The following is a 24,423-nucleotide window of genomic DNA, read 5'->3' on the forward strand; positions in this document are numbered from 1 at the left end:
ATTTCAGTTTTCTTATCAAGTGACACTTTTATGCTCCTAATATGTTCACTGAGTCTTGTGATGGTCAATCATGGTGAAATTACCGGAACATCCTTCTTGTCCTTTCGTGCAGGGACACTAGGGGGCATTGTGGACTGTTGTCTGTCTGCAGGACTGCTGCGATCGCCATTGTGCGATGAGCTCAGGCCGTTCCCTGCAGATAGATATACAACACACAGAAGGTCAGTTTGGGTGAAGTTGAAGGAGATCAGGTGTCATTGGACTCACGGGACTGACGACATAGAGAGCGAAAATTGGCTACAAGGCGGGTGAGGGACGGTGGAAGGGAGGGAAGAGGGGAGCAGGCTTGCACGATAAATGCAGCCATGACTTCATCTTTAGTCTTGTTTCCCTATGTTTTCCACAAAGTTCTCTCCTCTTCCTTCATCCTCTTTGGAAGGGGTAGTAGGCCACTGTTAAATGATTGACAGCGCTTAGCAACTAATCAGCGTATAACAATTAGTGTCAGGATATAGATAGCAAACAAAGCTGATGGGTAAAAAGAACTACAGACATGGGCTGTGTTCGGAATCATTCACTCATATATATACATATATATATATATATACATAAATATATAGATAGATAGACATTAAAATGTGTGTGCACACGCACAATATGGATCAAATAAATACATTCTCAAGGCGCTTCTCATATGAATCCACTTGTGGCTGTTGCTTTTCCTGTATGGACACAACACATGATGGGAAACATGGATTTTCCAGTGACCATTGGTTGTTTACGACTTAAACATGCGTTGTGGGATACATTGAGGGAATTATGTAGGTGATGATTTCCATTCAATACTAGAAATGGGAATAAAAAAGAAAAAAAAATTAATTAAATAAAAAATTTAATAAATGGCTATTCCAATTCCATTATTGACACCGCTTACCAATCCGATTCCTTATCGATTATCTAAGTGATTCTTATTGAGTGAGGAATGTTTGCTTGCTTTTACTCTAATATCTTCAACTACGGATGGAAGATGGAACATATCCAGCATACCCACATTTAATGTATCCTTAGGACAAAAAAAAAAAATGAGTAAAGTTGGTGATGAACTTATCACAAAGTATAACGCGTTTTTTCATACCGAACAAAATATCAACATGCCTGAAAAAAATGCACTTTTCTCTCTCGCCAGCAGCCGAGCCCCGGTCATGTGAAGCTCTGGTTCTGGTGGAATCGGCAAGCAAGCAAACAACGATTCCTAGAAATCAAATTACTTTTTGTTTTGTTGTTTCCATCCCTACTCACACCCCATTTTATAAGGCAACGCATATAGGGAGTTGATTCCGAACATAGCCCAGCAGACATTAAAAGTGTTGATATTAATGGACTCATGGGACAGATGAATCAGAAGGAGGGGGCAACTGGAGGTGTGGGGCAAAAGGATGCTATCAAGCTACTGGCTCTTACTCTCGTCCTCATTCTCTTTTTCCTGCTCCTCTTTCACCTCCTTCAGCACCTCCCACGCCTCCTCCAGCTCCTCCTCTGTGTGAGGCGTGTGGAGCCACTCCCAGAAATGCCTAAAGCTCCCATCGTCTTCGGGGGCGGACGTGTCCGCGTCCAAGTGCTCGTTCACGGTCTCGTTACCTAGGCTGCTGCGGCGATGCGGCGGCAGCCTCGGTGGCGGCGGCCGCGGCGGCACGTTGGAGGCGGGCTTGGCGGGGCTCGGTGTCTGCGGCATCGGGCAGCGCTTGATGGTCCCGCCTCCGCCGCCGTCGTCCTCGCTGTGCGATTGGCTTTCGTCCTGTTTGGGCTGCGGTTGGGGTGAGCTGATGGACTTGGGCTGGGGGGAGCGGAGACAAAGCATCATAATTAAATTCCAGGCAGACAAAAACAAAGTAGTGCCTCGACGATTTTTTCTTTTGACTTGCGGGGGAAAATAATTAGATATAAGTGCGAGTGTCTTTGAGGTCAACTAAACTCACTTCACAAAAACCAGGAGTTTAGCAAATGGTGAACATTTCTTCCAAAACGGAACAGACTAATGGCATTTCCAATTATAATTCAATCCAAGTTATCTTTCCCATTCCCTCTACTATTGGCTTTAGAGGCCCGACTGCAAGAAACAAACAACACACCTACCTTGGGCGGAAGCGGGGGCGGGACCTTTGGTCTCAGGATAGTGTTCATCTTACTATACAGTGAGAAAAGATGGAAAGAGGGTAACACTGACTTTGCATGACAGGACAGCTCACAACAGCAAATGAAATTTGAAGTAAACGTTACTACTCCAGTTGTATCAGTTGTAAACACGATTAAAGGTGACATATTATTGAAAATTGACTTTGTAATTGCTTTGGATACAAATAATAAGGTCTCTGGTCTCAAGCGTGAAATTAAACAACCACTTAACTTGGTGAGCTGCTTATTTCCAGAGGTGTCAAATGCAGGTCCAGAAGTAAAAACCCTTCCACAGGTGCTTCTACTCAACCAGCAGATGAACGAGCTCCCGGAGACATCTATGCTTATTTCTGAAAATGCTTCCATGAGCAAGCAGCTCAGAATTTTACCCAACTATGATGTGACAATTCACATAATAGTGTCAGTTCGCTGAGATTCTATGCCCGTGTCCTGGCATGTAGGCTGGGCAAAGTTCTGCCATTTTTAAGCAGACTAAACAAAAACATCAAGACAAAGCCAAAGGGTAAGCAGAGCTGTATTGTTAGCGCAGCTTAGCATTAGTTAACAGCGTTATCAGGTTTAGCTTGTAAATGTTGGTCAAAGTTGTCGCCGTCTGTCGTTGGAATATTTGTATTTGGTGATTTGACTGCTTCATGCGGCACATGCAATATATAAGTGCACGAAAGCAGATTTAAGTGAAAATGCTTGCCATGCTCGTCTTTATAGGGGCTCACTTTTTATTTGGACTCTGTGCTGCTAAAGCGCAAGTAAACGCTTGTCTTGTTGCAATGCCCAAGCACCGAGCAGTGTTACGAGAGAACGTTAGAGTGCTATAGTTTTTTCTTTGTAATTTGACCGATGGATGTCAGAGACCCTCGGAAATCATTCGATTTTGAAAACAATGCATAATATGTCTCCTTTAACGCTGAAATGACACGACTAACCACGACGTCTAAGCTACACACAAAGAACACGCGAATCAAGCAAGCTGGTGTGAAGTCTCTGTGAATTGTAGTGCCGACACTCTAATTTCTACATGAGGGGTTGTTGGCGAGTCAATTTGGCGGTGCGGCTATGACACCATCAGCACGATAACGACAGAGATTTGACTCCATTCTGCTTCATAAGAGTGCAAATGTACTTTGACTAGCTTACAAATGAGAGCTACATGATTTGAACACGCAAATGAGAATGGACAGAAGCTGGATAATGATTATTATACAGAAGTGAGCATGAGGCACATTGTTAAACATGGAAACATATTGCCTTCCCCTTGCTCCCAAGATGTCAATTTACTGCCCATGAATGAGTTATTATCCAGCCTTGGGGGGGAAAACAAAGCAAAGCGCAGAAAACTAAAACCTTTCCACCTTTGCTTTTACACAGAAAGGGAAGAGATCGCACGTCAATGACTTGAAACAGATGCAGCGAGCAGCATGAGTGCAGACACAAACAAGGAAACACAGATAGATGGCAGTGGGTGCAAAAGGTGGACAGAGCACCATCAAAGATCACTTAAGACACCAAAGCAACACTCTGACCCTAAAGTGGAATCCAGTCACCACTCGCGCTCATCTTTAGTTATATGAGCGTCCTTTTAGGGCTGGGAGTGCCTGTTTTAGATCCAGTATAATGAAGGAATAAGGGATAGCAGGACAAAAATGCTATGATACTGGCTTCCCGGTCAGTTTTAGGGTTAGGGCAATTGTTAGTTGACATGAAAAGCTGTCAAGATGCACACACACAAACACAGGCGGCATACGGGGCGGTGATGGTGCGGTGTGCTGCATAGAGATGCGTGGATGAAACTGTCGCGCAAACAAGAAGCCTTCCTCCTCCTCCCTCCGCTCCTCATCCTGGTTTTGATGCGGGCAAGGGAGGGAAACGAGGACGGAGAGGCCTCCCGTTCTAGGACTGCATGGGAGGGAGAAACTTACTGAGTGTGAGTTTCATCATCATCTGCACCATCATCCTCCTCATCCTCATCATCCCCTAAGTGTGCCACATGGCCCCTGGGAGCGGAGGTGGAGATAGGAGAGGAGGGGAGATTTCGGGGATTCGAGGTAGGGAAGATGAGGGGAGAAAGGATGCAAGCAAAAGGTGGTTGGAGATGACAACAGGAGGAGGAGGAGGAGGAGGAGGTGGGAGATGAGGAAGAAAGGTAAGGAGTGGTGGGGATTAGAGCTGTGTGACGATTTGTCCACAAAACCGCTAACCCGTCAAATAACTTTTACAAACACAATTTAGGAGACAATGAAGCCTAATTTCTTAAAAAATACAAAAGAGTTTCACCTCATCAACAAACTTGAATTCTTTCCATTTTGCAGAGGCTTTAACTCATTCAATACCATTGACGGCTAAATACGTCAAAATCCATTTTTTTACTCAGCTGGTAGTGAAAGAGTTAAATGTGAAGTCACCAACTTATCAACACGTATGGTACAAAAGATTACCAACAATCAAGAAAGCATGTGTTGGCGACAGATTGCCGCGTAGAAAACCAAGCAAGGAGAACCCCTGCAGATAGGCAAGTGTAATTGCGAGACGCCCACTGCAGTCTTTGAATAAAAAATACAAACACATGCAAGTGTGGAGCTTAAGTATCAGTGTGTGGAAGCCATGCTCTGCGGGAAAGCGGCTAATCAGCGCAACCTTTCAACTCCATGTCATTAAAGCGCCAAGCGAAAGCTCAGCAGAGTGCAAAATGCTGATCGACCGGAAACAGTAAGGAGTCGTTAGTGGCGGCAGATCCGATTAATCGCGGGTTCATGCTGATTGGCTGATACGGAGGTTAGAGCGCCAGCAAAAAGAAAAGAAAACAAAAAAAATAATCGAAAAGTGCCGAGTCAGGACGCACGCGAGATTGGAGGCGGCGGTTGGACTCACCTCTGCTGCAGCTCTTCCTCTACCGATTTGAGAAGACTCCTATTTTGAAAGGAACAAGTGAAGAGGAGATTATAACTAAAGGGAAACAAGCAGGAAAACAACTATTTTAATGAATTCAATCTGAGACATCAAATATGAATACAAATACTTGCAATTGAATGAATCACAGATGATTGAATAAGAAATGCGAAAAGGGAAAAATTCGTCACAAAGGCATTGAAAGACACAAAGCGAGGGACTTACTTGTTTCCTCCTAGCAGACACGGCGAATCATGACCATACTCCAACTGCAAGTCCTATAAAAAAACAAAATTGCATCACTACTGGGACATCACATCCAATTGACTGACAATACACTTGAATTGACAATGAAATAATGACGATGCAAGCTCTGTTGTCAAATGACAGCAGAAGTTTCAACGATAGCATCAAAGTGTTCAATTTCATGACATGTTTCAGGCACATGGTGTATTTGACTCGTGCTTGTGTTCACATTGTGGCCTTACAGGTGCAGCTGTAACGAGGCTTCTCACAAGAAAGAACAGTTGGAAATGGAAAAATCCGTTTCTGTTTTGATTGGCACAAGTGTTTATGGCAACAGATTAATTGTACCTTCTGCCATCTAACACCATTTGATCCTTCGGCCTTCACTAAACGTCTCTGTCATAGACAGATGAACAACGATACAAATCATTTTTTGAGCAATTTAGTGAAATTGGATCATTTCCCCAGCAGGCACAGTGTGTTTAAGGATTATTGATTTTGTTGTTTGCTAATTGTTAAAATTATCCGTATACACCTAACAGAAACACATTTATCAAATCATATGTCAAAAAAAAAAAAAAAATCATCCCTCTATGGCCCAATCTTGAACCCACGTGAGAAAAAAAAACAACCAATCAAAGACAGAGGGTGTGACTAACAGGGTGTCAATCATTTGCCATGCACAAGAAACGGGAGGGAGGGGAAAAAAACAACCCAAAAACCCAGCTGCAGCCTTTGGGTGCTTTGCTGAACCTATGGCGGAATATCCACCCACCTAAGCAACAGAATTGGAGTTTGTAGTTTATCTAGTGGTCATGTTGCAATTAAGAAACCCCAATATGACCTGGCTTGTTTCTGACATTTGCCAAAAACTAGCCTCACCAAATGCGTTGCAACTCCACATCAACCACTTCTTCAGAAAACATGTTTGGAATTTCTGTGCAGTCACGCATGACTGAAGCACCACAAGGACGCAAAAAAAACAGCCCGATTGCATTGGTGGTTGCCGAATAGACTAGTGACTTTGCGTCGACATTTCAACTTGCGGCCAGATATGGCACCATCCATGTTGATGGCGTCCACATCTTTCCGCCAACGCGATCCCAACGGAAGGAATTTCATCTTGATCTCGCGCAGACATCCAATAATCGCATGTTATCCACAGTGACAGAAAAACAAACATAATTATAGGATGTCTGCCCTCATCATTGTCTTCCGCGCGCCCTAATGTGGTCGTTATGGTGACCGTGGCGGCCCGTTTGGCGCCACCCAAGCCGCTAAACCATTTAGCATTCCAGTGTGAATTTTACAGGGCACACCTTTCATTTTTTTTCATCCAAAATAACACAGCTGTCCAAGCTATAGAATCGAGCTAAACTTGATGAGGTTGTCTACTCAAAACCACCAAGTAAAGCCACAATGTGTAAGCAGCCATGTGTCAAGGTGGGGAGAAAATAAGACACCTTGAAAGGAAAAAGTAGCGTAGTAAAACAAGGAGTGAAAAAAAAAAAAAGAAACACAAGCGCTACACTTGTTCTCTTCATCTACCGTACGTGAGAGGTTAGAGCACCATACAAAAAGCACAAGTGTACAAAAACATTTAGAGAGACACATTTTGCAAAGAGGAATATTGACCCGGCAGGAAGAGGAGTCTAATTTCCCCCCCTCAGTGTGCCTTGGAGCAAGGCACTGGACTACTCAAAATAAATCACATACTGCAGATGTTAACCATCTTTTCTGTGATTGTTTTGTCTAAGTGCTTTCGTGTGCTTCTATAAACTTCTGAAGGCAGGAGAAAAAAAAGATGACAGCAACAGTTTATGAGGCTGGAAACAAAGAAAAGAAGAAGACATATGAGCATAAGCGCAACAGGACACCAATCGCCCAACATGAACACACACACAAAAAAAAAGGCGGAGATTAGGAACGACAGAGAGCCAAGGAAGAAAGAGAGCAAGGTTAGTGATGTAGGTGGCAAATGGAAAAAAAAGAAAAAGAAAGGGGCAGGTGGAGAGGTAGAAAAGAGGAGAGAGACGAGAGAGAGTACTACCAGATTAGATCTCGCGGTATAGTAGAGCTCCTCAACACAGTCCAGATAGGGCTCAGAATCACACTGGTCAGCAAGACAAAGCGAGAGAGACCTTAAGTTAATACATCAACCATGGACGATGGAGGGAATGTTTTTTTTTTTTTGTCAGGAATCGGGGCACTGATGCAAGACAGAATGATGTACGGATGTGAGGTGGAAACAAAAAGCACCAAGGCCAAATTGGGCTCGGGGGAGAGATGAAACGTTTGTGAAGGGGCAGAGATGAATCCAGGAATGACCTGCTGTCGATTGCCTCGTTGAAAAAAATATATATATATACATACCGTATTTCCTCATATTGTGGCATTTATTTACTCCACTGCAGAGGGAATAATTAATTTGTAAATCTGGATTATTAGATTATTTGAAGAAATATCTTCTAGCTGTTGAACATGTGATTTTTTTTTTGTATTTGACGTTAAGGTGGTAATAGTTGACATCAACTCATCAATGACATCATTTATATTTTCTCATTCGTCAACTTGCTATCCGTGCAACTGTCAGCCTTCAAACACAAGCTTGGTCTTCTTGCCATACACATACTGTATGCTCCCTGACATCGACTTGATCACTCAATCTCATTTGACACCTTCACAACCGCGTAACTCAACTCCAAGCCACACCACCCAACTGCAAGATCGCAACTCATTAGAATAGAACATTTAAAAAGAGCCTACTGCGGGAAGAAGGCTTAAGCAAAACACATTTCCATATGGGCATTTATATTTGAGCATAGCGAGTTTGCTATCAGTCTCATTTTTAGTCAAATGTTCCCACACGTGAGGCACGTGATGCAAGTTTTCTGCAGATCCAGCACCCGCTACACCTTTTATTGCAGCATCCGTGTTGAACATCCCAAAGACATGATTGCCTATCACCTTGTCATTAAGGAGTTATAAAGTCAACAGCTGGATTAATCACTTCAATCCCTATCCCTTAAAGGTTATAGTGCATTTCAGGTTTATCCTGGAAGTCCACCCGGGAGCTCAATAACAGCAACTTTTCGGGGTAATGTATATTAAAAATATACTGCAATAAGACCTCATCGTCAGTAAACATCGACTTTAGAGATGCCACATCAGCTGTAGCAATGACACATGCTGGTAAGGTGTTTTACAGGTCGACATACAGGCAACTTCAATGTAACCTAAAAAAAAATGCACTCAAGTCATGTTTCCAAATCCTGTATATACTTTCACTACATCATAAAATATATATATTTGAATCTAAATTATGCCAGACATCATTTTCTGTAAACATCAGCTTTACAGATACCATGTCTACTGTGGCCACGATGGCTTGTAAAACACGTTGATATAAGTCCTAACAAAAGGTAACTATAACCAACTAACGACACCACCTGCTAAAAAGAAGGCTTCAATTCAAGCGGAGTGTCACGATTTGAGGAAATACGGTGCAGGCCACCTTAACGAAACCTGAAAATATCTCCATTCATGGTTCCATGTATTCCTATGGGAGAAACAGTAATGATATCAATAAGGCAATGAATTTTATTCATGACGAAACACTACGTTTGCACACTGAGGCTGTCAGCAGCAGGAAAAATGGAGGACAAGAATGAACTGATGGATTAGACAATAGAACAGGATTGTTGACATGACTTTCAGAGGTTATTTCAAATTGATATAAACACAAACACACACACACACACACACACACACCCACACGCACACACCCCATGGTTCGTATGGAGTCAAAAATAAAGGGGGGTGTTGGTGACGGATATTGATTGTGCATGCAGCCAGTTCCGGCAATTGACCAACTTTAAATCATCCTCCTATAAGATCTGGAGAAAAACATTTACACCCTCAACACCACTAACTTGTTTAAAAAGTTTGCAAACCCAATTTCATGCCAAAACGTCTAGTCAAAAATCCCAGACTTCCTCCAAGGCACATTTTGGGGCAGCTTCCAAATCGTACACCTTATGTCTGTCATTCCAATCGCAAAGAACATCAGAACAACTCATGGTTTATCACTCCCTGTAGGTAAGCTCCACCGGGTGCTTCTGTAAACTGGTCAACTCATTACATGCGTATTGAATAGGAGCCGGAAATGTGATAAGATGCTGATCCAGTGGCATGAACTACGGTTCTTTTGGGCTCAGTTTAAAATACAGTGGCTTGAGAATATATAGAACCTTTTGCCACATTTCAGGCTCAAACATAGATCTAAAACCAGTCGTGAAGTGGAACAAAATTCATAAATGTTTTTTTAGAACTGAAAAGTAGGGCTTGCAAAATTAATTAAATTTCATTGTTTATTAATTAAATAAAATGTAAAAATATCAATATAATAGCATTTCGTTCAACCTTACGATCGTCCCCCACTTGGTGTTGAGTCTGAGTCAAATGAAAAAAATATCGAACATTTTGTATCTTTATATTTCAAGCCTGAAACGTGGCAAAAAAAAAAAAGTTCAAGGAAGCCGAATACTTTCGCACGTCACTGTACGGGAAAACTGGTCATGCTTTTGTGGTTAAGTGAAATAATTTTACATATGTAAACACATTTCGTAACTACTCACCGGTTCGTGATGGGGCTCAGTCTCCTTCCTCAGCGGTGGGTCAAACTTCACCTGACCGACTGGGAAATGACGACAGATGATGGTCATGAAAATGCAAATGTTATTAGCGCGTATACGTTCATTTACGTGCACATGAACTCACAGTTTATCTCAGAGAGCGTTTTTCCTTCTCGGGTGCTTCTGCTTGTGGAGCGAATTCGATGAGGGACGGACACCGGAGACTATGAGGACCCACACAAACACAGAGAAAAGAGACACGCATACGTATAGTCAAATAAATGCTCAAATGCTCCTTTTGCAGGCCACTCGAGAAGATTACTCGAGGTGAAAAACAAAACTTAATCTGTTTGCCATTTCCTCTGGGGGAGGTGTTGATGACACAGCAAAAACAGCCAGCTGCACGCAGCTACAAGGTCAACACAATCAAATGAAACAAATGCTCCGACTTTACAAGGTTCACATCCATCGTCACAGCGAGATGAAGTGCAGGACGCTAAAGGAGCTCAATCCCTTTCAAATATCTTTTCAATCAATGATTTGTATAAACCATGAAATAACTCCCTGCCAGAATAACAACACAGCAAATTCACACCATGCTTAAAAAAGGAGAATTCATAAAACCAAATCAGCATCCCACCAACAAAATGACAACAATAATCACAAAAAATAAATTAATTAAAAATAATAATAAAAAAATCAGCTGAGTACAAGACAGTCTCGTGCTTATGTTAACATTATTTGTCTGCACTTGCTTATTACAGTTTGTATGCTCTTATTATTTACTGAGTGCATCCTCCATGTAAATGAATAAATGTTACTTCGCAAATAAATTTAATCTCAGGGAGGAAAAAAAAAACAACAGACTGTGCCACTAGGTGGCTGCAACACCTTCCCTAAAGTGCACACAGCATCTGTAGAGCTGAAGGACTACAGCGAATAACTATATAAATTCTACATGTAAGAAAAAAAATTGGATTATAACATATACAAGTGCATCTAAAATTAGAACATCAATTATTTATTTGAGAATTGAGCGCATATTAGACAGTATGATTTCATTAAACACATTTTAATTGGTCATGACTAATTAGGCGTTTTTGTAAGATTTAAGCTTTCGTTCAAGCTTTAGTTCAGGGTGTACCCGCCTCTCATCCGAAGAGAGCTGGCACAGTCTCCAACCCGTCCACAACCCAAGTGAGGAGAAGCGGTTCATAGAATGTATGGATTCAATAGAAATATCGCAAATGAAAAGAAATTCTTTGAGAGTTGAGGAGCTGAAGTACTCCTTCCTCGCCACCTTGTGGCACCCATAGGCAATTACATTATTGTATAAATAGGCATCAGTATGGACTGCACAATTTCCAAGACAAAAATCAACTCAACGGCACTTCAATGCAAGTCACACGCTTTGTAAAGACAAGACATCACTGCAGACACGGCATCACCAAAGTGGTACCTGCCGACGGGCGGGAAAGCGGGGCGCGCGCCTAGTGCCGGGGCTTACGGCTAGGAAGTGACCCCTGTACTTAAACTGTGGAGGAGGAGGAAGAGGAGGGTAGAGGATGGTGGGAAGGCAGACAAGAACAGAAGAGAGGAGAGGAGAGGAAAGGGAAGAAGGAGAGAAGGAAGTGCTGCAAGATGGGGATGGAAAAAAAGAGGAGAATATTTAGTGAGGCAGTGCAATGGCGAAGGAAGAGGAGGAGGAACGTGCAGAAGTTAAGGCTGCTGGGAGGAATTGTTGACATGGGGAATTTTTGACAAATGGAGAACAGATGAGACATGATTTGGGGATGAAGAAAAAGAGGCAACATCCAGTAAAAAGGTCATTACCACCGCCATGTTGTAATGTATGAATCGGGTTGCAAAAGGGTGCAAGATTTCCAGTAAATATCTGATAAATCATGAGATTTTAAACGGGAATTTTGGAAATATTGATTTATAATAGGTGACAAAAAGGCAAAAAAATAATACAATTAAAAATGATGACTGACCACTTGGTTCAGAAGCAAGGCCAAATATTTTATTCAATCAATCGAGTCCCATGGAGAGTTTTCAACTTTCGAAATTCCTGGAATATTGCAACCCTAAGTGTGAATAAAATGGAAGGTCAGAGGTTACCTCAGGTTCGGGGTCATCGTCATCAAAGTCGTTGTAGTTGTTATGGTCGGGGTTTTTGGCTCGGTCCAGCAGCTCTTTTGCCAGCGTCCTGCTCAGGGGTTGAGACACGAACGGGTGCTGCAAAGGCAGGAAGTGAAGCTTTCAATTTTGAGAGGAACCAATTATGGTTCATCTTACAGCCATTTACTCTACTGTCTGAACAAACATGGATTTTACTCGGAATTCTACCGCTAGCAGAGGTATTCTTGAGTAACAAGAGTTAAAGTGAAAACCTGCTCCACATGTTGGGATACATTCTGGCCAATTGTGTTCTCAAGTCTCTATGACTTCGACTTGACAGCGGGTGCAGAGACATAAATACAAAAAGGCCACTGTGTAAGATGCTTCGTTACAAATCCCCAGGCGACATTGAGACATAAATTGCATGTTCAATGAATGGCTGGGCCAGCCCACACACGGTGATGAAATGTGTAACAGAGCAGCAAGTAGGGGAAGTATACTGGCTGGATTCTTTCAGTTCATTCTTTTAAAGAGCAGTCTCAACATCGACTGCAATATAGGGAGTTGCGTACGTCAGTGATTTGCTCACCTGTAGCAGTTTCTCGGCTGTGGGCCTCTTCTTTGGGTTCTTGGTTAGGGCTACTTTTACAAAATGGTGAAAGTTGTCTGTCCTGTGGTCCAGAATACGGTAGATAAATAATAATATAAACAACAACAATGGTTGTGCTGTCTTTATTGTATTTACAAACAGTGCCTTACCACTTGACCTTGTCTTTCAACTTCGGTGGCTGGAAATTACTCTTGGTCATTAAGAAAAGAGCCCTGTGCAGGGAGGAGAGATGCCGATTAGAAAGAGGATCCTGTGTCAGGCATGGCATTGAAAACATTTATTGGCATTCTGTGAAGGCGTGTCAAAGTGTCCTTCTCCAGATTCAGATGATGAAGTTTGGCTTTCACTTCAGTGGAAGATGGAGCCCATAACAACAGAAAAACGATGGATTTGCACTCGTGGAGGTCGCACTTCATCGCCAAGAGTTACACTTAGGAATTAGGGAGATTGACCTGTGCACTTGGCAGCTCACAAAAAGTGAGACCCAACAATTTGAATGCATTTAAAACGTTTTTCCATCAGCAGCTGGCATTGAGTGCTCACACACCTCATGGGATGCAGCTCAAACATGGGTGGCTGCAACTCGGCCAGCTCGATTGCGGTAATGCCCACAGCCCAGATATCACACAGCTGGTTGTAGCCGCCTTTCCTCTCCACTGCTGCCACCTCTGGAGCCATCCTGTTGCAAAAGGGAGAGAGAAAGAGAGAAACACATGTAGCTATTCAGTTAAGTTTAAATAGAAGTGCGGTGTCATCAACAAATCAATCAAATTCTTTCATCCTGCTGCCCGAGAGGATCGATTGCTGCAGTTTATACGCTCTGCCCTTATACACTGCAGAAAAACGCCATCAATAACTCACCAGTAAGGTGTTCCGATGAAAGACTTCCTCTTGGCCAAAGTTGCTGTGATCTGCGCTGATACACCAAAATCGGCTATTGAGAGAAAAATGAACAGCGGATGAGAGATTTATGATGAGAACAATTTAAAGAAAAAGAAAAAACAGAGAGGTGACTTGTTCCTCTCACCTAGTTTGACGTAGCCGTTGTCTGTCAAGAGGATGTTGGCGCCCTGTTGGAGACAGAACGCATTTGGCGGGTCAGGACACAGCGTGTGTCGACTCCAATTAAACGCGAGACGGTCTGTACGGCTTGGTTGAATTGTGACTTAGTTCAGCTGCTTTTTGTGCATCAAACTTGCCAAACTACACAAGAGTGCAGTCAGTGGGGTTACAGGCACTAAAAGAAACTATCGCAATAAATCATGTGGAACCAACACTTTCAGGTCGCCTCAGTGGTTTACTTGCAACAACATTTAATTCACAAGAAGACATGAAGCCTTGAGAGGGGGTGGGAGGCTTGGCTAGTCAATGAAATCCATTCATGGTGCATCAACTTCAAGACGTCAATATTATAAAACATACGGACGGAAGGAAAACATTTGTAAAAAAAAGGCAGTACCTATATAAAACTTACGAAGCTACAGCCATATTTTAAGACCCAAACTGCCTCACCTTGATGTCTCTGTGCATTTTGCCTTTATTGTGAAGGTAGTATAAACCCTGCAAATACACAATCACACAACAGCTGTTATTGCTATGAATAATTAAAAAAAAAAAAAAAAAAAAAAAAAAAACAATGACCAAAGCATATGCAGCATACTTACCTGCAGGGTCTCCCGCGACATGTAGGCTATTTGAGACTCTAACAAAGGCCCGGTTACTGAAAAAGAGAAGAGAGCGCGGAAGGTCAGTCAGTAGAAGACCAGACGTGACTAACACGTAAACAATCAAAACGTGTGTTTCACCGTGATAGATGTCCTGCAGCGAACCTCCCCCGCAGTATTCCATGCTGATCCATAACTTGTCTCGCCTGCGCGCGCACGCACATACATACACACATTAGGTACACCTGCATAATGTAACTACAAAGCTGGATTACAAATTCCACCCTTGCTAATATGCCCCCTTGTCCCCTCCCAATGGACATATCTGGACTTTCTCATGCATTCCAAGCCACTGAATGTCAGAGGCAAGTTGTGCAACCTAACAGGGAAGATGTTACATTTTATAGCCCTTCAAACACTTTAGGTACTTGAAAATTTAAAAATAACATGCATAATAACTCGACTGCATATTTGTTTCAGGAGGAGGCATTGATTTGTAATACATGTTTATATGACTTTTTTTTTTTTCAATTTGGCAACTCTTTCCAGGTAAAAATATCAGCTTTACAGTAGGTAGGTCGGACATCAATCCATTTTTCATAGCGCTTGTCCTTATTCAGGGTTGCAGGCAAACTCGAATCTAATCCAGCTGACTTTGGGTCATGGGCGGGGTAAATCCTGGACTGGTTGCCAGACAATAGCAGAGAACATACAAACGACCATTCGCACACATTTACGATGGAGACTTTTGAGTCTTCAATGAACCTATTAAACAAGTTTATGGAAGGCGGGATAAAATCAGAATACACAGAGAAAACAGATTCAAAAACTGGATGTCCTAACAGCGAAGGACGCAAACGGCCTAAACACAACCAATTGCACCACCCTGCCAAACTTACAAGTCCATTCATAGATTGTCTTTACCGTTTGTCTTCTTTATGGTCACGGGTGAGCTAGCGCCTAACCCAGCTGGCATAAGACGGGTCCACATTTAGACATACAACTGTTCACACTTACATTCCCATTTTTGGACCACAAGAACCGCAAAGTTACTGTTCAGAAACTCAGAATGCTGTCCAAATGTGCCGTTCGATTATTTAGGGAGCTCCAAAAAAGGAGAGCCGGATAGCAGAGCGTCAGGCACTACAGAAGGGAACAGTTCAAGCACAAGCTGCTGATTGGTCCATAACACAAGCTGCGTTAGAAAATTAATGAGAGGAGAGCAGATTTGTTTGGGTGTCAGGGAGAATTTCAGAATGCACCCATGTTGACGCAGCGAACAAATTTGGTTTGAACGACACTTCCGATATTAAGTACGGGCAAGTTTTTCTTTTTAGTTTAACACGGCTTACGTTAACTAGAATGCCACATCGCATTGTGGCCATATGTAGAATTCTGGTTGGCATTGGAGCTTTTAGGTGCTGTAAATAATTGTTGTGCCGTAAGGAAGCCACATGCTAAACTAGCGATACGTCACATAGTTGACGAACCTCATAAGAATCAATCCCTCATAAAACTTGAGATATTGTTTTGCTTGCACATTTCTTTCCTTCCGTTCTTCATGCTCATTATCCAAAAACACACACAAACGTCTGTAAAATATGCAAAGTATTCTTACCGGAGATAGCTGCCAAAGTAGGCCACAATGTTGGAGTGCTTACAATCCTTCATCATCAGAATCTCCTGCTGGACAACGGCAAAGTCCTCCCCTGGAGAGAACGCGGTGACACCACATTGACTGACAAGAGAAGATGACGCTTTCTCCTCATAGGGAGATTGAAAACAAAGAAGACGGATGAAAGGATAAAGGGTAGATGGGGGGGGGAAGTGCTCACCTGGCTCCAGCTTGATGACTTTGATAGCCGCCAGCTCTCCTGTGTTTACATTACGAGCCTGGAGGACGGAGAGGAAGAAGGGAGGTTAGCAATCAAAAGGCTCTAAAAACATACAAAGTACGAAACGCATGGTGCAGAGCCAAAAGGTATCCCACTGTGCACTGCATCCTCCAATTGTTTATGTACGTACCATGATGTGTTTTACATGACATCGGCTCAACACAGTACGTATGGACGGGAAATGGAGCCGTATTCCCGAAAAGCCGGGAATTCTTTGGTAAACGACATATTGGCAGGACAGCAAGGAGGCAGATATTCTATAAATAGTGAGCCGTGTTTACATCTGGCCACAGCGCTTGCGAAGGAAGAGGAGTTCCTCTGTGGAACAAGACATGAATAAAAGATGATTCAAGGAGAGGAAATGTGAATCGCCCGCTTCACTCAGGGGCAGAAGCGTAGCCGCATAAGAATGCGTGAAAGTGAGTGGGTTTAATAGCAGTTAGAGTTTCCCATTGCTACTTATTAAATCAGGTCCTTGGGACCGGAAAGCTGCATTGAGAAGAGTGCCCGTATACAAGTCTGGGGATAAAATGATGCTCAAGATCTAGCGATAGTTGCAATACTTTTTCATTACTTTACACTCTCTATTTCAAGCGTCCCTGACGAGCCACCGCTCATGCTACTCCCTCGACTCTGGGGTCAAAACGGAGTATGGCTTTTGGTACCAATGAGACAGAGCTACGGGACCCAAGGCTAAAAATGTTTGCACCAACGGTAAAGTACACACAGGCCCGCGTAAGGACTCTAAAATGTTTTGATTTTATTGTCATTTCTCAAGGCTGCATTTCATTAGCAAGCTGTCCCTTAATTTCACATGCGGATTCATACATGTGGCACATGCAGCAGACACCTCGCCAAACACAAATGAGTAATTTCAATCTAATTTAAGTGTGGGCAGGCAAACCAATTACAATGGATATGTTGTCTTAGATGTTCAATTTGCACCGTGACTGAGCAAGTCACTTAAATTGTTATAAGGCTGGAGATATTTAATATTTTTGGAATGGATCATCCCATCGATTAATCGGATAAAAATTGATTTTGCATTACTAGACACAATAGCATGTATGTGTGAGGCCCGGGTATTGTTTTTGTCCGACATTCCTCCGGCTTTTACAGACTCATTCCACGAGTCTCAACTTGAGTTATTCAATTAATCACCGCAGTTCTCAAACCAAATTACAAGTGTCGTCAATTTTCTACAAAAAAAATCCTCCTCAAGTGTGGGAAACAAGTTGGACTCTCCAAGGTAGAGTGATAACGCCTCGACCTTGAAGACAAGACATCAACATCCAATATTGCCAGTTCTGAAAACACACACCCTCATCTGGACTGCAGCCTCGCCAGCATATTTAGCCAACAGCGTGTAAACAACAGGCCGCGACATTTCACACGGCGCTCCACTCACTTTATTATTAGAGAGTCAAACCTTCGAATGAAAGTGCCCCAAGGCAGCAACAACACAAGGACACGCTTTGAATAAAACACTTAAAATGTCAACATGAGGACATTTTTCCAACACTAGCGCACCGCAACCGCGACGACAAAAAGCGCACTTGCAGTTTAGTCTAGCAGGAATGCGAGGCGCTGTGCCTTCTATTGAGGCCCCAAGTGGAGAACAGGGGAATAATTGACAGCACACAATACAACAACGCAGCACAAAACTACGTAACAAAGCCGTGGCAGGAGGGAGACACAAAGAGACGTCCAGAGGCGAGAAAGGAGCCGCACACAGCGCAGCAGTGTGTTCGTTCGGTCTGCAGACGGACGAGAGTGATGACTCATAAGCGCTCGGTGGCAGCGCTAAAGGCAACAACACACACTTGAATGAGTCCAATTGATTGCGCCTTGTGTCAAGGTTCGATCTTTGCTGTGCTTGGAGAAGATTTCAGTCAAATTAAGGCAACAACAATAACAGGGGTTAAGGTAGAATTTAGTGTGTAACTTGTGAGGCCTGCCATTTGCATCGTGCTAGAGACAACTTTGCTCACACCCGTCATTAGCACCTTGACCACAACATGCGTGTGTAAAATAGTCAGCACAGTGGTGTACCCGTGCGGCATTTCGCCCTCTTGTGACTAGAACCAAATACTCGCTTGGCATTCTGCACATTTTGTGAGGCAGGCCACAACGAAGGACTTATGCATGTGGTCAATGTGATGTGACTGAGGCCAGGTTATCCCACAACAGAAAAACGGTCAGGTGAGCACATTTGCAGAAGGTAAAGGTTCATGCCAAGGTCAACCAAAAGCAGGTCAAAGATCAATGAAGTGTGCAAGCGGGGGAAGACTGAGAAAAACAGGATGGTTTGCGGGTCGCGCGCACGCCGCTTCAAAGGCGACCGGCCCGATGGCCATCTGCGGGGCCTTGTGACGGCACACAATCAACTCGGTTTGTAGGCGGATCGCGCTGCAAGCCCTCTGCGAGGCCGCCTTCCTCTGTTGGCGCGCCGCGGAACAATAGGACATGAGGGCCCTCGCGCACACACATAAAGGAAGCCAGGACTGTTGAATTCCTGCACCACGGTCGTCCAGATGTCTCACAAACACACAACAAGGCCTGGTGAGAGGAAATTGCAACTATAAGCACATTTTAACAGCTACCTGCTTCAGCCTTACATTTAATCCAGCAGGACGTGCACACCAGGGGTTCGAATTGCCCCTAAATGGTGGCGTTTTTTTCCTCATAAAATTTGAGACTGTGCACGTAAATTTATCATGTACTCCAGTAAACCAGACCAGTAAACTGCTGCTTATTTTTTTTAATGACAATATTTGAATGTTTTGTTACTGACAAACTTCTGCGCCTCACTTCAGCCAGTAATGTATTGAAAATGAGTTAAGTCAATATTTACTTTGCAAGTCCACTTACAGTGTGCACCCCTACAATTTCGGGTGAGGGCCCACTGCAAATAAATAAAAAATAAATAAATAAATAAAATAAAAAAAAATTATAATAAAGCATTAGGAGCCCTGCAGACTCTATGGCTGAATATTTTTGTGATAAATAAATAAATTTAATTATTTTATTTAGGAATAAATTGCATTTGAATTTCTGAAAAAAAGTTTTCTTAGTGTGCAACGTGCAGTGTATCACCAAAACTAATTGTGTCCATATTAATCACACTGACGTGTCCCAGTAACCAGACAACCTCACTCAAGTTGGTTAACTCATCCACGGGTGGATAGCTAGAATTCATTGTGAGCATAACTCACACAGTGCTGTGCTTAAAGGCAACAGCTGTCGTGGGAAATAGGAACTGAGACGTAAACCACCTCTTTTAATCCTATGGCTCATTATGCGTGGGTCCTTTACGCATAAATATGCTAACAATGTACAAGAGCGTCAAATGACTTTTGAGGTGACGAGCGTGCTGGTCATGAACTCAAGGCCATCGTGTGCCTGCACTTCCTCAATCCAAAACTGTACTCATCGTTACCTTGCGGGAACAAGAACGTCATCCTATTCTAACATTGGTAAATAATTGCGAGGCACAGCTATTTGGCCACACGAGTATTGATGAAGAATGTCGAGACTGCGAGTTATTTGATGACATCACAAATCAAGCGCGGCAAACCAGTCCGATCGGGACGACGAAAAACACTAAAAAGTGTTCCGCTTAAACTGTAACTTATGCCATGTTCAAATAAAGTTTGTTTAGTTTCTGAATAGTGTATAGTTCAAATAAAACACATTTTCATATACACACGCAACATGTAAAGGCACTATGAAGTATATGACGTGATCAATGCAAGGTGCTAGCTAACACAAGGTGCAAACACAAGAGCCACTTTGTGAGGACTTAACAGTCTGAGAAATGTGGGAAAAGGTCACCCGGGTTCACCATGCCACGAGGCATGAGACACAAATTCCAAGCGTCTGAGTACAAAATGCTAATTCTCAGCATACACATATTTGGGTGCCTCTGTAGCACAAATTGGAAGACGATCATGTGCCGGGAGGCCCGTCTTGCTCTTAGCCACTGATGCTCCTCTGGCGCAGTGCAACAAACAGGAGGAGAAGAAAACAGCAGTCGGCTTCACACGTTGCTTCCTGCTCAAACATTCCGATCCAAGTCGCAGATTTTCACACAGTGGCAGAGCCAAATATAGGCATCAATGAGGTTTACCAGCAAGCCGCCTGGTGCTTACACAGACGTCGCAGAAAAGCAGAAGGGGGGGTTGCGTTTGAACTCCCCACAAGCGTCGGCAAACAGGCTCACCTGTTTATTGGGTTTGGTCATGTGACATTTGCCAGGCGAGCCAGAAGGCACTGTGACGTCAATTTCGGTCGACAGCAGGTGACGGTATGAGAGAAAATAGTGAGACCTGATATGAAAAAAGAAGGGTGGATTTCTCTGCCTCGTTATGGAATTGACTTGTGATTTAAAACAGACAAAAATAGATAACGTTGAGTCCTCCTCATAATTGGTGCAACACTGCAACAGTTTGACACAAAGGCCTTTGTACACAATTAGTTATTGTGCTGATTGGAATTTTATGTATGGTCGGAAATAAATCATGCAATTTTAGCCCATATAAGCAACTGGTGATATTTTTGACTGGAATGCGACAGAAGGTTGAAGACAGAACAAAAGTGTTGAGGAGAATGCAGAGAAATAATGACGTAAAGTAGAGAAACACTTCAGAGAAAGAATGAAATGCCCATTATCATCAGGTGCGCATTATAAGAAACAACAATTGTGTTAAAAATGTATGATGAACTATGACACCCTAACAGGTCCAGTCTGGGCAATAACAAGTTTGTCACAGCCCGAGTGGCTGCAACAAGCAAAGATAAAGTGCCTAAAATTAGACTCACACATGATCTACTCCAGCAGGGGAGGCAAGATGCAAAACTCCCCCCAAAAAATACAAAGTTGCAAAAATCAACATAAAACTAAAGGGATACCCAACAACGAGCCTCGCAAATCTTGCTGTGGCGTTTTAGTACCGTGTTGACTGCAACAAAAGAGTCCTGGAAGTGGACCAAACATCATCTAGTGGTATTAAGAGTGTTTAATGTTTCACAGAGCTGCACTGTGCCAACTTTGAATGTCGTTTAACGGCCAGCGGAATGTCAATTTGAAACAACGCACATGACACCTTATTAGGAATGCCTTCGCAATCCAAATTGTGCAATCTTGCGGCTGGAGCTGCGCGTACAACTGCACCGCATGACAACTTGAGCTGTTTCTAATATTTTGACACAGCGTTCAGAATATACAAATAAATACGAGCATTGCCGTGGTGGCATGAGATATGAGTGACACAACAAGTTTTTCAATATACTAGCCGTGATTCTGACATTTTTTTTTTTGCTTTGACTTGTGCTGTATGCTGGCAGGGAACTCAACTCCATAGCAACCAGAACTTTCGCAAATTGTGAATAATTCTTCAAAAAAAGAGGCGTTGCCACGCTCAGCTGAAGTTTTACATCAAAATAAACATTCAATTCCAAATTGTGGATTTAAAATACAACCCGAAATGCACAGAAATTACAGCATATATTTAGTAGTCTTTAGTCTGCTAGCTTTTATTCCAACGCAATGGGGAAACACACAAATCCCTTTACGCAAATAATATATAAACAATCAGTGCCGTAATACACTTGGACATGAAAAAAGAACAGCACTTAGTCATATATTCTTTATCCTCTGTAAGAAGTAGAGACGTCTATGCTATCCAGGTGTGCATGTAGAATAGATACGTCTGTCTGTTTTATACTGCCCCCAAGTGGTCAAGGCAACTAAATCTGATTTTATTTATTACTGTGTCGTTTCATGATCTAAAATATTATAAACCCCTATTTTTCCTCATTAAACAAACATTACAAACGGTTTGGTTTTCTGTGTGGGTGTCTCAAACAGATTGATAAAAATTATATTTATTTCAAGAAAGAAAGCGGCTTTGAAATACATGTACAATTGAAATAAATTGTGGATGCCACAAATTGAGATAACCAAATGAATACTTGAGAAGGCATTCTGATATTCTCAAATATTGCGCATGAATGCAATTTGTCATCAACTCCGAAAGGTGATTTTATTCAAGATATCAAGTGAGAAAAGACCGTGTCCTGGGGGTCTGATTCCAAAAGCACAGCTGGGCCTGGCTGTTTGTTGACCACAAACATAACGGACATAAATCACAATAAATCAAACCGCCGAACTAATGGTGTCGGTTACTTGAGTAATAACCCAAACTGATTGATTTGGTGGTGCTCCAATGTGAAGAAGAGCAATAGATGTTGCTAATGTTGTTGTTATCGTAGCTTGTTGTTGAATTAGCTTCTCAGGGGGGGCTCACGACAGCTGTCAGCCAGGGGTCCAACTCACATCATTTTGCGACCAGTAGTGCTTAAAGGTGAACCGGCTGGTGCATTCCAGTGAATATTCGAGTAGCTAAATCAACACTCGTTGTGATTTTGTGACATTGTTTCCCCACTACGGAGCTACCCAGGGTTAGCATTGCGATGCTAACATATATCGACAGAGTCCATTTTCGGACAGCTATCTTTCGGAACGTCTACTATCCTTTGCTGATTTCGTCTGGCGTATTTTAACTAAACCAGGCTAATGAAACATTGTAGAAACCGACATTCATTTTTTTTAATGAATGACTTTAATTCGATAGTGTGTGACAACCACATTCAAGCAATGCGGAGGGGTTAGCATTAGCTCCATTTGACGCACTTTTAAATGGCCCACAGCTTCAAGTATTGAGAGTGACAACGTTTGCCCTTGACAAATGAGTGACGTGATTGGCAAAAACACACATTTTATTCCGTTTAACAATAGCGTCCAGAGCTATACGTGTCCGATAATGGAACCCCGAGATCACAGCGCTTCTTCCCCCACTCTCGCTGCAGCTTTTTACCTTGTATACATCTCCGTAGGTGCCGCTTCCTATCCTCTGGATCAGCTCAAAATCCTCCTGCGGATTGCGGCGGGACAAGTCGACGCTGGCGTTCATCATGGCCAAGTGCCGCTCAGGGCGCCGGACGACGCGCGCGGTTGACCGACACCGACGATGTTATGTGCGAACGGGGATAATTGTCAGGGAGAAAAAAACATACGGCGTCAGAAAATAGCAGCCCGAGCCCACTCCAGTTCCAACATGGCGGCCACTGCGCATGGCGCATGCGCAGTGAACGGGCCCTCTTCTCGCATGGAGCCTTGGCAAAGCATACAAACATAAACTTACTTACAAAATGTTAATTTTAATCTAATGTAACAGAAAAGTAAATCATAAATAAAACATACATTTGAATTTTAGATTTTTTTTTACACTAAATTCCCCTTCCATTCTGAAACATAACCAGTGTGTTTATGCATGTTATTCATTTCACATAAAGAAAATACTGTTGTATTACTTATATCTATAAGAAATAGAGATTTATATTATTTTATATTCTTTTATCGTAATCAAATAGTTGTCAGTGGTTCTCAGTGGTGCATGGGTTCCCTCCAGTGGTATACCCATGAATCACTGTCAAAGTACAATTCTATTGTATTTAACTTTTAAGTACAATGTGATTTGTTTTAAGAATTAATTTAGGTACAGTGACAGACATTAGAAATAAATAATGACCTGACCATCTGTTAGATAGCAGAAAGTATTGTCACGTCCTCGATTGTGGTTGAAGGACGACACAGTCGCTGATGCGCTTCAGTCTCTCGATCTTCCTTCCTGGACTATTTGGAAGATTGGTCCTGCAGACTTTTACATGGGTCATGTTGTGATAAACATTTTTAACATTCCAAAGAGGCTACTTTAGTGGGTTTTATGGACCTCTACAATACATACATTACAGGAAGGATACAAAAAAAATGTAAAGTTTTCGTTTCAATCATGTCGGGCTGATGAATCTGCCGTCAACTTGATTGGGTTGGATGCGAGGCGTTTATCCAAGACGCTGCGTATTCCGTTGTTGGTGTGCTGGCGTCAAAAATCACAAGTGATTGGCTTAAAGAGAAGTGAATGGTAGCCTGTAAAGTAAGTAAGACCAGAGTGTGCCCGTGTCTGGCCCCTTCACAGTTTAACTAGGCTAAGCAGGGCTAAACGCTGGCAGATGGCAGCATTGTGATTCAGCTGATGGGGGTCAGTGTGTGAGGACTGCAGCGCGACAAAAGTCCACTCTCTGTAGTGGCGCAGTCCCTGAATAAAATGGCCCCA

At 42.7% G+C, this 24,423-nt stretch overlaps 1 protein-coding gene across 9 annotated transcripts in view; it reads right to left on the reverse strand.

Annotated features, from left to right (window-relative positions):
• Window positions 1-24,417, reverse strand: part of LOC148329992 (mitogen-activated protein kinase kinase kinase kinase 3-like) — a 32,395-nt gene extending 7,978 nt beyond the window's left edge. For 2 of the 9 annotated variants that reach the window (XM_088303925.1, XM_088303933.1), the window contains exons 1-21: window positions 23,125-24,417; window positions 16,187-16,244; window positions 15,970-16,060; window positions 14,493-14,557; window positions 14,352-14,407; window positions 14,200-14,247; window positions 13,715-13,757; window positions 13,549-13,621; window positions 13,235-13,366; window positions 12,837-12,899; window positions 12,667-12,748; window positions 12,078-12,194; window positions 10,102-10,180; window positions 9,960-10,018; window positions 7,373-7,435; window positions 5,302-5,354; window positions 5,059-5,097; window positions 4,110-4,184; window positions 2,134-2,185; window positions 1,462-1,834; window positions 84-193 (exon numbers count right to left, since the gene is read on the reverse strand). In XM_088303925.1, the coding sequence (XP_088160051.1) occupies window positions 84-193; window positions 1,462-1,834; window positions 2,134-2,185; window positions 4,110-4,184; window positions 5,059-5,097; window positions 5,302-5,354; window positions 7,373-7,435; window positions 9,960-10,018; window positions 10,102-10,180; window positions 12,078-12,194; window positions 12,667-12,748; window positions 12,837-12,899; window positions 13,235-13,366; window positions 13,549-13,621; window positions 13,715-13,757; window positions 14,200-14,247; window positions 14,352-14,407; window positions 14,493-14,557; window positions 15,970-16,060; window positions 16,187-16,244; window positions 23,125-23,223 (1,830 nt within the window). In that variant the 5' untranslated portion in view covers window positions 23,224-24,417. Of the gene's footprint in view, window positions 1-83; window positions 194-1,461; window positions 1,835-2,133; window positions 2,186-4,109; window positions 4,185-5,058; window positions 5,098-5,301; window positions 5,355-7,372; window positions 7,436-9,959; window positions 10,019-10,101; window positions 10,181-11,415; window positions 11,491-12,077; window positions 12,195-12,666; window positions 12,749-12,836; window positions 12,900-13,234; window positions 13,367-13,548; window positions 13,622-13,714; window positions 13,758-14,199; window positions 14,248-14,351; window positions 14,408-14,492; window positions 14,558-15,969; window positions 16,061-16,186; window positions 16,245-23,124 lie in introns of all 9 variants that reach the window. The other 7 variants (XM_088303926.1, XM_088303932.1, XM_088303931.1 and 4 more) reach the window with 7 other exon arrangements.
• Between the last annotated feature and the right edge of the window lie 6 nt (window positions 24,418-24,423).

This window comes from Idiotropiscis lumnitzeri, chromosome 9 (assembly GCF_059441095.1).
Source record: "Idiotropiscis lumnitzeri isolate Australia: NSW breed Sydney's pygmy pipehorse chromosome 9, RoL_Ilum_1.0, whole genome shotgun sequence".
NCBI lineage: Eukaryota > Metazoa > Chordata > Actinopteri > Syngnathiformes > Syngnathidae > Idiotropiscis > Idiotropiscis lumnitzeri.